Source organism: Kogia breviceps, chromosome 13 (assembly GCF_026419965.1).
Source record: "Kogia breviceps isolate mKogBre1 chromosome 13, mKogBre1 haplotype 1, whole genome shotgun sequence".
Classification (NCBI taxonomy): domain Eukaryota; kingdom Metazoa; phylum Chordata; class Mammalia; order Artiodactyla; family Physeteridae; genus Kogia; species Kogia breviceps.
The window spans coordinates 23802196-23815019 of record NC_081322.1 but is presented as its reverse complement, the minus strand read 5'-3'; the positions used below and the strand labels follow the sequence as shown (position 1 = coordinate 23815019).

At 40.8% G+C, this 12824-nt stretch overlaps 1 protein-coding gene and 1 pseudogene across 5 annotated transcripts in view; both read left to right on the top strand.

The window, feature by feature from the left end:
- Positions 1-12824, top strand: part of MDN1 (midasin AAA ATPase 1) — a 153657-nt gene that overhangs the window by 50557 nt on the left and 90276 nt on the right. For all 5 annotated transcript variants that reach the window (XM_059083214.2, XM_067011467.1, XM_067011468.1 and 2 more), the window contains 12 exons: positions 331-444; positions 2790-2937; positions 3606-3716; positions 5689-5840; positions 6390-6568; positions 7458-7666; positions 7852-7998; positions 9028-9169; positions 10512-10646; positions 10729-10867; positions 11117-11255; positions 11552-11682. In XM_059083214.2, coding sequence (XP_058939197.1) covers positions 331-444; positions 2790-2937; positions 3606-3716; positions 5689-5840; positions 6390-6568; positions 7458-7666; positions 7852-7998; positions 9028-9169; positions 10512-10646; positions 10729-10867; positions 11117-11255; positions 11552-11682 — 1746 coding nt within the window. The remainder of the gene's footprint in view (positions 1-330; positions 445-2789; positions 2938-3605; positions 3717-5688; positions 5841-6389; positions 6569-7457; positions 7667-7851; positions 7999-9027; positions 9170-10511; positions 10647-10728; positions 10868-11116; positions 11256-11551; positions 11683-12824) is intronic.
- LOC131767861 (mitochondrial import inner membrane translocase subunit Tim9 pseudogene) lies at positions 12255-12570 on the top strand (annotated as a pseudogene).

Here is a 12824-nt window from a genome sequence, read left to right as displayed (position 1 = left end):
GTTATTGTTGCATGTACTTGTTGTTACATATAGTTGTAATCAAAAACACCTTCTGAAAATGAGGATAAATAAAGTCTTATTTTTGTAACTGTTTTTGCAAGGACTGTTTGACTTTCTTAGAAGTAGTAATGGTAGATTTTTGGTAACGGTTACATTATCTTCTATTTGATTATGCTCAATCTGTATCTCAAGTTCAAAGGCCTTCATAATTCATATTATAAGCAGGTAAAATGAGCTTATATAATTTCTGTCTTGTGTTTTTGTATTGTCAGAATAGCTGTATTAACTTCCTCAAAAATGGTTATTATAGAATAATAATTGTCTTAACAGGTTCACAGAACTTTATGTAGAAGAATTGGAAAGTAAAGAAGACTTACAGATCCTTATTGTGGATTATCTAAAAGGCTTGAGTGTGAACAGGACCACGGTGCAAGGAATCATAACGTGGGTTCTTTCTGGTTTCTCTTTATAAACTTTTCCTCTGAGCATAAAAATGTGTACCTCATGCACATATACTGTTTTCTTCTTTTTTGCTTCTAACGAGAGAAGACTGATGGAAGGATTATTTAGATTTTATTTTAATGTTGGAACCTTATGGACTCCCTTGGATTTTCCTAAGGAAACTACATAGAGAGCTTATGAGAATATGTATTGTCGATACCTATGACAACATGTAAACAATTAGATAACGCTCCTAATTACTTCTTTATTCACAGCTAAGAGTTTGAATCCCTTGAGGAGATATAAATGGCTCGTATTTTGATCTGCCTTGGTGAAATCCTACTTTTTGCAATTTGCGCATTAGCTTTGTGGAATGTAGAGGGGGGAAGGTGGATATAATTGATTGAGGCCGGTTTGGAATTGTTAGAGTCTTAGCTGAATGAAGTATAGAGTGGTTATATCGCTTGGTGCTTTAATTTGAGTTTCATTCCTCTTTTTGTATGCCTTGTGGAAAGGGTACAATCTTTTGTATCATACACCCTGGGTTCTAGTGCTGGCTCTGTCAGAAACTAAGTCTGTCATCTAGGGCACGTCACTTAGTTGATTTTATCTGTGTCGTCTAAAACAAGATACAATATGTAAAGATTTTGAAGTTGGATCATATTAGTGTTTTATTTTGCTTTTTGTGCTTTTTTCCTTTTTTTTTTTTTTTTTAACAAATAGTTATTGAGTGGCTCAGATGCTAGGGATACAGCTATAAATAAAACAGACAATCTTGGTTCTTTTCATGGAGCTTTAATTCTACAGGTGAAGATAATCAGTAAATACTGTTATTTTTGGTTGTGATAAGTGAAGAAAAAGAACATATAAAGCAAAATGCTGGTTAGAAAATAAAACTTGGAACCCGGTTTTAAATAGGTTAGTCAAAGAGGCATTTGTCAGAGGGCTTTAGAGTGGTTTGTCACACCACATTTTAAAATCAGAGCACTTTTTGTTAGCCAAGAATATTTAGACAAAAGCATAAATATGTGTAGTTAAAGTTCAAAAAGCTGGAGATAAAGCAGTGTGGCTCTTATAAAACGCTGATAGTACAAGAGGTGCATGTTCCATATATAAAAACCTACTTCTTGAATGTAGAGTCTGTCTACAAAAGAAAGAATGTCTAGCTAGATTGCAAAGAGGGAAGACAGATCTCATTTGGGCGAGAACTTGGGTTTCATCTCTTTATTTGGTTGCACTGGGTCTTACTTGTGGCAGGTGGGCTCTTTAGTTGTGGCATGTGAACTCTTGGTTGCTGCATGCATGTGGGATTTAGTTCCCTGACCAGATATTGAACCTGGGACCCCTGCATTGGGAGTGCGGAGTCTTATCCACTGCGCCACCAGGGAAGTCCCTTGGGTTTCATCTCTGACACATGTTTGGTTATACTTGATCTTGTGGCATGTGATCATGAATTTAATGAATTTTTTTTTTTTGGCTACTTTGGGTCTTTGGTGCTGTGTATTGGGCTTTCTCTAGTTGCGGCGAGCGGGGTCTACTCTTCATTGCGGCGCGCAGGCTTCTCATTGCGGTGGCTTCTCTTGTTGCGGGCACAGGCTCTGGGCATGTGGGCTTCAGTAGTTGTGGCATGTGGGCTCAGCATTTGTGGCTCACGGGCTCTAGAGCACAGGCTCAGTAGTTGTGGCGCATGGGTTTAGTTGCTCTGCGGCATGTGGGATCTTCCTGGACCAGGGCTTGAACCCGTGTCCCCTGCATTGGCAGGCGGATTCTTAACCACTGCACCACCAGGCGGGGAAGCCCTTCATGAACTTTTGAGATTTGCACTTGACGTTTCAGTCTGAAACTTCTTCCATCTTGTCATCTTCTGGACTTCTAAATTATGTGGTAATGAAAGTAGAAATGGTCACCATATCATCGTGCTTTGTAACATTTTGTCATTGTTGATTATAACCGTATCTGTAGACTTTCTTTTAAAACACCATGACTTTTGTTTCCTGTGTGCTTACCCATCACCATTAGAGATTACACAGGGACTTCATTTGACACTCATATTAAAGCCGACTTTGGAACCCTGTGTTTGGATTCAGTATATTCTTGCTAAGGGCCTCTCATATCTCACTACCATTCCCTTAAAAATCAGACACATCTCACCATTCTCCTCTTTGCATCCTAAGGGAAATTGATCAATACTCATTTTATTATTTTTGATGCTCAAGTTGTATGTAAGCTTGGCCATCTAATCTATAAAAATGCCTTTTGGTCCTTTTGTAGAGAAATGGGAACAACAGCAAAATAGTAAGGCTTATTAGTTAATAAAATAAATCTTTTGAACTGCCTCCTCTTTGTAGGTTCTATACAGCTGTGCGGAAGGAGTCTGGGACAAAATTGGTGGATGGGACCGGCCACAGACCTCACTACAGCCTTCGGACTCTCTGTAGGGCCCTGCGATTTGCAGCCTCCAATCCGTGTGGCAACATCCAGCGCTCACTCTATGAGGTCTTTGTACAGTCTGTGTTTGATTGGGAGCTTGGTGGATGGGCAGGCACACCATGGGGAAGGAGCAAGTGGGGATGCCCCTGCCAGGGTTTCCAGTGTTTTCTGTTTAGTCAGATTAGCTCAGAACTTTTCATACCGGAACTACCCTGCCCTTTTTCTACCATTGTATCCCATTTAAAAGTTGTTCTCGGGCTTCCCTGGTGGCGCAATGGTTAAGAATCCACCTGCCAGTGCAGGGGACACGGGTTCAAGCTCTGGTCCAGGAAGGTGCCACATGCTGCGGAGCATCTAAGCCCGTGCACCACAACTACTGAGCCTGTGCTCTAGAGCACGCGAGCCACAATTACTGAAGTCCGCGCACCTAAAGCCTGTGTTCCGCAACAAGAGAAGCCACCACAGTGAGAAGCCCACGCACTGCAACGAAGAGTAGCCCCTGCTTGCCGCAACTAGAGAAAGCCTGCAAACAGCAACGAAGACCCAACGCAGCCAATAAATAAATTAATTAATTAAAATAAAGTAAAATAAATAATAAAAAATATATTCTTTAAAAAAAAAAAGTTTTTCTGGGCACCAGCACCACCCTAGAGGTTGAATTTTGTTTCTGAAATAAGTTGACCTGTTATTGCAGAAGAATAACTAGTGTTAACGTGTATTTGTGTTTTCTCTAGGGCTTTTGTTTGAGTTTCTTAACACAGCTTGACAGGGCATCGCACCCAATAGTTCAGAAGCTCATTTGTCAGCACATTGTTTCTGGCAATGTTAAAAGTCTGCTGAAGCAGGTAGGTTCTTTTTTGATTTTTGACTTAAATGAAAGGCTGAAATATCAAGTTGTTAGCTGTTTTGTTTTTGGTTTTGGTGTTTTTGCAAAACTTGTTTCTAATTATAAAAGTTGTCGGTTTGTTCCACAAAATTTTAACGTAGGTGGTGAAAATTCCTGATGATCCTGATCTTTGGAGATTTAAACCCTATAGATAGTCCTTTCCATCTAAATCGTGTGTGTGTGTGTGTGTGTGTGTGTGTGTGTGTGTGTGTGTGTGTGTGTGTGTACATATATATATTTAAAAGTTAAAAAATCTTTTATATATTAAAATTATAATATATGTGTGTGTGTAGATTTATCAAGGTAAATTCTAATACAGGCATACCTCACTTTATTGCAGTTTGCCTTATTGCACTTCATAGATATTGCAGTTTTTTACAAATTGAAGATTTGTGGCAACCCTATGTTGTCAGTTGATGGTTAGCATTTTTTAGCAATAAAGCATTTTAAAATTAAGATATGTACATCTTCTTTAGACATGTTATTGCACACCTAATAGATTGTAGTACAGTGTAAACATAACTTTCATATGCATTGAGAAACCAAAAAATTTGTGTGACTGGCTTTATTGCCATATTGGCTTTATTGTGATATTTGCTTTATTGCCGCAGTCTGGAATCAAATCTGGAAAATCTCCAAGGTCTGCCTGTATATATCTAATATAAGTAATATAAATGAAACCATCTCATAAGAATGTTCTGTAGTTTCCTTTCTTAGCCTAACTATATCCTGAATATATTTTTATGTCTGTACCACAGATCACTGTGAGTGACATGCTTTCTAATTGTCACATAACATTTCATCAGAAGCTTGCACCACAGTTTATCTGCACACCCCCCCTTCTGATTGATGGTTGGGCTTTTTTTCCCCTTTCCCTTTCTTGTTTCTGTTATACACAGTAACCATTTCAGTTTGACAGAGGAAATTACGGAATAACATGGGATTGAAAGAGGCTGAGTGAAACTGGCTCACAGACTGACTTGTTTATGTGTCTATTGCTTGCTCTTTAGGAAGAAAGAGCCATTGAGATTGAGGGTACTTTGGATTCAATGTTTTTTCCTTTTAAAAAATTATACAAGTAACACATGAATGTATCCTTTTGGTAAAGTGTGAAAACATTTAGAAAAGACTCAAGCTTGCTTTGATTATTATCCCATTACCATTCCCCTCCACTTATTTTTTTGTATGCTTTCCTCATGGTTATATATGATGGTGGCTTAACAGTTCTTTTTTCTCACTGCTCTTCTGCCCGACTGAGAAGTCCTTAAAAGCAGTGCCTACAACTGTGGCTTCAAGTCAGGGGGCTAAATGTTCTAGAAGAGCACTTTTCTATAGCTGTATATCTGACCACCATTTGACCATTTTTTATCTATAAAAATGGCAGTTTTGTATAAATCAACTTAACTTCCACCATACCTTCAAAAGGTTATGCCATCATCTACAATATTATCCTTAATGAATTAGTTTCTCCGGAGGGTTGCTTTTATTTTAATGTCTTCTAGGGGATCCAGAACGTAGTAGTGCACAGCGCCCCCCTCTCCCCGCCCCAGTACAACATCGGCCATGTTTTGGGAATATGGTTTATATGAAATACATGTTTTTGACCAAAATACTTTATTAGAGTGGGAAGTTTGGTAGATGAGAGAAGAGAACTGAGTCATAAACTATCTGAGAAATTATTTTCATTCACGTTTTCCCCCATATCTATCTAACCCCACCTGAATTTGAAAACCAGTACATGTCGCCATTTTGTTCTCCTTCCTCAAAGTAATTTTTTTTCATGTTCATTTGTGAGTTTTAATGTTGAAAGCATCCAGAACAAGCAGCATTCTTGGTGACATTTTTTTTTTCCCACTTTACACCCCTCTCTGAAAGAATGCTATAGTTGTCGTGGGTCTGTGGGTTATTTCTCTAACTCTTGTGTTTTTCAGCCTATTCCAGAACCAAAAGGAGGTCGGCTTATCCAGGTGGAAGGCTACTGGATTTCGGTGGGAGACAAGGAACCTACGATAGATGAGACGTACGTCCTCACGTCTTCCGTCAAGCTGAACCTGAGGGACATCGTCCGAGTGGTCTCTGCAGGGTGTGTGGACCTTTTCTCACACTGCTCTGATGTCTTACCGGCCTAGGCATTGCTGAAAGTCTAGTCCTACTTCCTGAACTTTCAAAGGGCTCTATTGTTATTCATTGGCTCAGTGAATAATTATTTTCTAAGTCAATCCTGTCACTTTCCTCCAGACACAAAACATCGTTTCTAGTTGTATCTTTGGTGGGAGCAATATGGACACAGATTATTTTGGCCATCATTAAGGTTGCTTTTTACTATTTTGCTGATGGATACTCATCACCCATTACTTGTTAAGGAGTAACAGTTACTCCCGCTTACTGTTTCTCACTAGTGCAAGAGAGGCTGGAATTACTTTCCTCAGTAGTTTCTGAGGAACCATTTTTACATAGAAACTTCTCAGGGCTTAAGAAACGTTCCATTAGTAGTGCATAGGTATATAAAAACGTTCTCTTATGACGATGTTAAATGTTAACAGTTGTTCTTTTTTAAACGCTATCTGATTTAATTCTGGTTTGTGTCTTTTTTCCTCTCCTTTTAATTGCTTCATTGGCTGATCCTTTAAAGAACATATCCAGTGCTGATTCAGGGAGAGACATCAGTGGGTAAAACAAGCCTGGTACGGTGGCTGGCTGCAGCTACTGGTAACCACTGCGTGCGTATTAATAACCACGAGCACACGGATATTCAGGAGTACATTGGTTGTTACACATCCGACTCCTCGGGGAAGCTCATGTTTAAAGAAGGTGAGGTTATAATTCTCTTCCTTGGGTCTCCTCAAGCAGTCTTCATCCTTTCCAGTTGAGGCACATGGATGGACGCCATAATAGCTGTTTGTTCTTTCTCCCTGAGCTATGTAATGGTTAAGGGGTGATGGTTAGGGCCCCAGCTTCCTTTGAGCCAGACTAATCTTGTTGGCTGTACACAGGACTGGGGCCTAGGTTTTTTGTTTGTTTGTTTGTTTTATTTTTAATTAATTAATTAATTAATCATTGGCCGTGTTGGGTCTTTGTTGCTGCACGCGGGCTTTCTCTGGTTGCAGAGGCTACTCTTCACTGCAGTGCGCGGGCTTCTCATTTTCCGGTGGCTTCTCTTGTTGTGGAGCACGGGCTCTAGGTGCATGGGCTTCAGTAGTTGTGGTGCACGGGCTTAGTTGCTCCGCGGCATGTGGGATCTTCCCAGACCAGGGGTGGAACCCGTGTCCCCTGCCTTGGCAGGCGGATTCTTAACCTCTGCGCCACCAGGGAAGTCCTGGCGCCTAGTTTTGAAGAGTGCAGTTGAACTACTTCATTTCCTAGAGAATCAGAAGAGGGGTAAGCACTGAACAGAGGGAAGCTGAGAATAGATGAGAATGTGGTGACTTAAATGAAAGTAGACTTCAGGGGAAAAAGTCAGTTGTAAATGTAATGTTCATCAGCTTTGGCTCCCCCTCTGTGTAAAATAAAAAGGAGTATTTTTAATTGAAAATTATGCTTCCTTGATACTCAAAACCACAAATTATTTGGGGACGTGACTAGCTGCAGAGAATAATTTGCTTTGAAATTTAATGATCTAGGATTTGTTGATTTGTATGTAACATTAAAAACAACTTTGGACTAATTTATGCACTAATTTTCAGTATGTATTTCCTCTAAGGTGTTCTTATTGATGCTATGAGAAAGGGCTATTGGATTATTTTAGATGAGTTAAATTTGGCCCCTACCGATGTGCTAGAGGCACTGAACAGACTGTTGGATGATAACCGTGAATTGCTCATAACAGAAACACAAGAAGTTGTTAAAGCACATCCTCGCTTCATGCTTTTTGCTACCCAGAATCCCCCAGGACTTTACGGAGGCAGAAAGGTGTGTAGCATTTGCCCCCTTACTCCTGTTTGTTACCGAATCGAGTAGAAAAGTCGTCTTGGTAAGACTGAGATGTTTTTACCTCTTTTGAAAGATTTTTCTTTGAGTGGTGAATAGCAGAGCCTACATTTTGGAAATTAAATGGAAAGATCCTTTGTATCATGTTGTTTCTGTGCGTTTTCCAGATGCTTTCTAGAGCCTTCAGGAATCGATTTGTGGAATTGCACTTTGATGAACTGCCTAGTTCTGAGTTGGAAACAATCTTGCACAAGCGGTGTAGCTTGCCACCCTCCTACTGCAGCAAGTTGGTTAAAGTCATGCTGGACCTTCAGGTATTCCATCTCTCCATCACTCAGTGTCAAATGGACTGTGTTGATTAGATTTGGTGATCAGAATCTGAGGCTTCCTGGGGTAGAAACAGCCCATCCACCCATTTATTATTTTTTTCAGAGTCAGGATCTTATCTTTAAAACCCATCCCATTAATATCCAGTTTTTGGTTTGGGGTTGTAAATTGGCAATTTAATACCATGTTAAAATTTTTCTGATAATTATATGTGATGGCAGTTCCCTACTTGTGGATAATATGGAACATTTTACTTAGGTTGGAATTTGGCATCAACAAACTGCAGTTTTTGTTTTTTGAATGGGTGTAATCCTTGAATGGACATAACTAAAGAGATCTTTTATGTGTGGCTCTCCCTTTTCAATTCTACAAAGCTACAGTTTGTTTTTTTAAGAGTATTCCCCCCCCTTTTCTAAAGATTTCCCAGAACTTACTCATTATTTATTTATTTGTTGCGGCAGATGGGCTCCTCAGTTGCAGTCGTGGGCTCCTTAGTTGTGGCATGCAAAAACTCTTAGTTGCGGCATGCATCTGGGGATCTAGTTCCCTGAGGGATTGAACCCGGGCCCCCTGCATTGGGAGCGTGGAGTCTTAACCACTGCACTACCAGGGAAGTCCCAAGAATATCCCATTTATTTTATGGGGTCAAAAGTGGTTTTTAATCAGAATTATACACTGTTAAATTACTTCGTAGAAAGCTAATAATTGCAACTCTTAACTACTGTGGTCTCACACTGTGGGATTAATTTTCCTGTGTGTTTGCCACTATTTGTATTATTATTCGTAATAGTTTTCTATGTGTTATATGAGATGGAATTCCATTATTGGTTATGTTCTTTACTTACACATGGGTTTGAACACTTATCTTCAAATGATTGCAGTCCCTTTACATTTAAGAAAAATTCATCTTAGTGGAATGAATCATTTTTATGGAGCTTAAATTTGTCAGGAATTTTGTGTAAGTTGTACTGTGCGCTTGCCATTGCCCTTTTCCCTTTGTTTTGGTCCTTTCATAGTCCTGTCGCAGAGGTTCTTCAGTGTTTGCTGGAAAGCAAGGCTTCATCACCCTCCGTGACCTGTTCCGATGGGCTGAGCGATACAGATTGGCTGAGCAGACGGAGAAAGAGTATGACTGGTTGCAGCACTTAGCCAACGATGGTATGCTCTCAGCACATGCTCTCTAACTGTGGACTTAGGGCAGATGCATGCTGTGTTATTACAACAAATCTTGCCCAAATTGTGGTCAGTATATATATTTTACTAGGCATTGCAGGAACAGAGGCGTTCTCCCTCAAGTCCCAACTGATGTTGTAAGTGGTCCTGTTTCCGCAGGCCTCTGTGCTGTTATGTTTTGGTTGCTAAGGTTTTCTCACTCTTAGCTTCAGGTGGCCACCTGTGGGAGTCAGAATATGGACATAACGCCTTTAGGAGTTTAGGCAGGTGGTTGGTGGGGGTCTTTGAGCACCTTTTATCTGCATTGTGGTGACCGTGGAGAGCTATGCTTGCGCCTTAGAGACGTACACAAAACTGACGGGTTGGGGAATACCAGAGTTCTGAGCGAAGGTAGTTACGTCATCTGAGACTCGGGTTTGTTTACATTGGTTTAATCCATGGGAAGAATTTGTATGTTCCTCTCCGTGCTGGTATAGAAAGCCTTTCAGAATATTCTGATTTGAAAAGTCTTGATGAGTCGTTAACGGGGTGGTTACTAAGCGTGGGGAGGAAATAAAACTAACCCATGAGAGTTACATTTTCTCTTCGCTGGAAAAGAGCACAGGGAGGAGCCCTTTTTTTAAACTTTTTCTATCGAGGTATAACATAAAATGTAACAGTAAAGTAGGTAAAGTGCTCTGTTATTTCGTGTGCAGCTTAATGTATTTTTACGTATGCGGGTATCCAGGCAAATCACCACCTCGGCAAAGATTTAGGATATTTCTAGTACCTCAGAAGATTGCTTCATGGCTCTTGCCAGCCTTAACTCCGCGAGATAGATAATCGCTGCTCTGACATCTGTCACCAGTGATGGATTCTGCCTGAGCTTGTGCTTCATCTAATAGTATCTTGCAGTATGTACTCTTGGGTCTGGCTTCTTTTCACTCAATCTAATGTGAGATTCAGCCATGCTGTTTTGTACATCAGGACTTCATTCCTTTTAAATTATTACTGTGTTGTAATCCATTGTATGGGAGATACTGTGATATGTTTGTCTGTTCGCTTGTTGATGGACATTTGGGTCATTTCTGCTTTTTAGCTTATAGAAAGGAAAGCTGCTCTGAACATTCCTGAATGTCATTTGGTGCACGTGAGTTCATTTGTGTTGGATTACCTAGAAGTCGCGTTGCCAAGGCAGAGGGCAGGCATATAGTTAGTTTTAGTAAGTTCTCCTGGTTTTCCAAAGTAGTTCTTCAGGTTTCCTCTTCACAGCAGCTAATGCTCCATAGTATCAGTGTTCCTTGGTATTGACACTTGACAGTTCTTTTTTTTTTTTTTTTTTTTCAAGGTTTTATGCTTCTGGCAGGCCGAGTCAGGAAGCAGGAGGAGGTTGATGTGATTCAAGAAGTCCTTGAAAAGCATTTCAAGAAAAAATTGTGTCCTCAATCCCTCTTCTCCAAAGAAAATGTCCTAAAATTGATGAGTGAGTAAGCCATCACATCCAGAGGAGAATGAATTGAGTTGTATTCATATTAGAACCTAAATATGTACTCTGCCTTTGATAGGTAAATTGTCTACTCAGATATCCACATTGGAGTCTAAGTTCAGCCACGTCGTGTGGACCAAGGGCATGCGGAGACTGGCGATGCTGGTGGGAAGGGCGTTGGAATTTGGTGAACCAGTGCTGCTGGTTGGAGACACTGGGTAAAGTGGGGAGACAGTAACTCATTTTGAGGGTTCAGTTCAAGAGTTCATGTAGTGTGTGCCCTTCTGGATAAGAGACATGGTAGGGTGCTGTGTTTTGGGGAAGGGCCCCCTGAGCCAAGGGGCAGGCGCCCTGTGTTGGCCAGCAGTGTCTGTGGCCAGAGCTCCCCTCTCTTGTTGACTGGGGTGTTTGTGGGTGTGTATTTGGAATTCATGCTCCCTGTTAATCTGGTGTGTATCTCTTAACAGGTGTGGGAAGACTACCATCTGTCAAGTGTTAGCGGCCTTGGCAAAGCAGAAGCTATACTCAGTCAACTGCCACTTACACATGGAGACATCGGACTTCTTGGGGGGGTTGCGACCCGTGAGACAGAAGCCAAATGACAAGGTTTGTCCTGAGCAAATGATAACACGTTCATTTAAAGAATGGCAGTCGGCCCTGCCAGAGTCAAGTGTGGGATTTTGTTCCTGGTGCGGCATACAGGTTTGATACATATCTTATCTTCAGATTTTCACTGGTCTGCAAGGGACCTCCACAAGCATCCTGTTATGCGATATCTGTTCCATGTTCTCCAATCTTTGTTTTCTGCAGAGCAACTCCAGCAGGCACCCACTAGCTACATGTGTATTGTCTTGTGGAGCCACCTGCCCTTTAATTTCACCCTCTTCTTTTCCAAATTGTAGGAAGAAATTGACACATCAAGACTCTTTGAGTGGCATGATGGGCCTCTGGTTCTGGCCATGAAGGAGGACAGCTTTTTCCTCTTGGATGAGATCTCCCTAGCCGACGACTCTGTCCTGGAAAGACTCAACAGGTACACGAGTGTAAGAGGTCTACCCTGTGTTTGATGCTTTTGCTGGTCGGGATTTTATAGATATTAATTCTTGTGCACAGTATGCACAGTAATGTTCTTCATAGGTACACTGTATTCAGTAAATGTTTAAAAATGATGATGAGCTATTGCTTTTTTTGGCTTTAGCACTCAAGTGTCTCCTTTAAGAGACCTAGTTTTTCTGTTCAGCTGTCAATAATCAGAAAGATGGGACTATGGGAGGATAGGGCTAAAACAAACAAGCCCAAGTTAAAATTCTTTTTTAAGGCAAATTATGTAGCCATTATCTTAATTTTTTTTTCAAAGAACTAGAATCAAAATCCTGGATGTTACAGCTGTAAGGCCTCTCAAAACCCCAGACCAGGACGCCAACCCTCCACACCAGGCTTGGCTGGCCATGCAGACCCCTAGCCACATACTGGTGTCGGATGTGAGGGCATGTGCTTGAGTAAGAAATCAGGCTTTGCTGGAGACATTCAAGCAAAGATGCTTTTCCAGAACAGAAAGGAAACTCATGCATCAGAAAAGGTGACTAATGAACGTACTGAAAGAATATGGCTGCACAAATACTGAAATCTGATCAGATAAAAAAGTTTAAGAAGTTTCTCAAAACCTACACAGTAAGCCTACGGTAAACCTGCTTTTTGCAGTGTGAAAGACTTCAGGACAAGAGAAGTAAAAGCCTGAAGTGACCTCACCTGCTCAGAACATTGCTTCCAGAAATGTTTAAAAATGACACGAAGAATATCAATGAGATTTCAGGAATATCCTGTTCAACAGAATGAAGCCCTGATAGCCAGTGCAGGATACCTTGGCCAACCACGTAGAGAAGTCCTGATGGACAGATCCCTGATGAGATACCAGAAATGAGGGCTCACCTGACAGAAACTGCCTGAAAGCAGTAGCCACCGTGTGAACCAGACATCTGTCCTGACCGGCAAATAAGAACCACTGGAGAAGCAAAATTGCCATTTACCAGAGTAATCAAAATAAGTCTTCTTGTGCAAGGAAAATAGTAAGATGCAGCATCTGTTGAGACCTTAAGATTCAGCAGCTTGGTCACTTGATTAGAAAAACAAATAAACCATTGTTTCTTCAAAATAGGTGTTCAGTCATGGGATAGA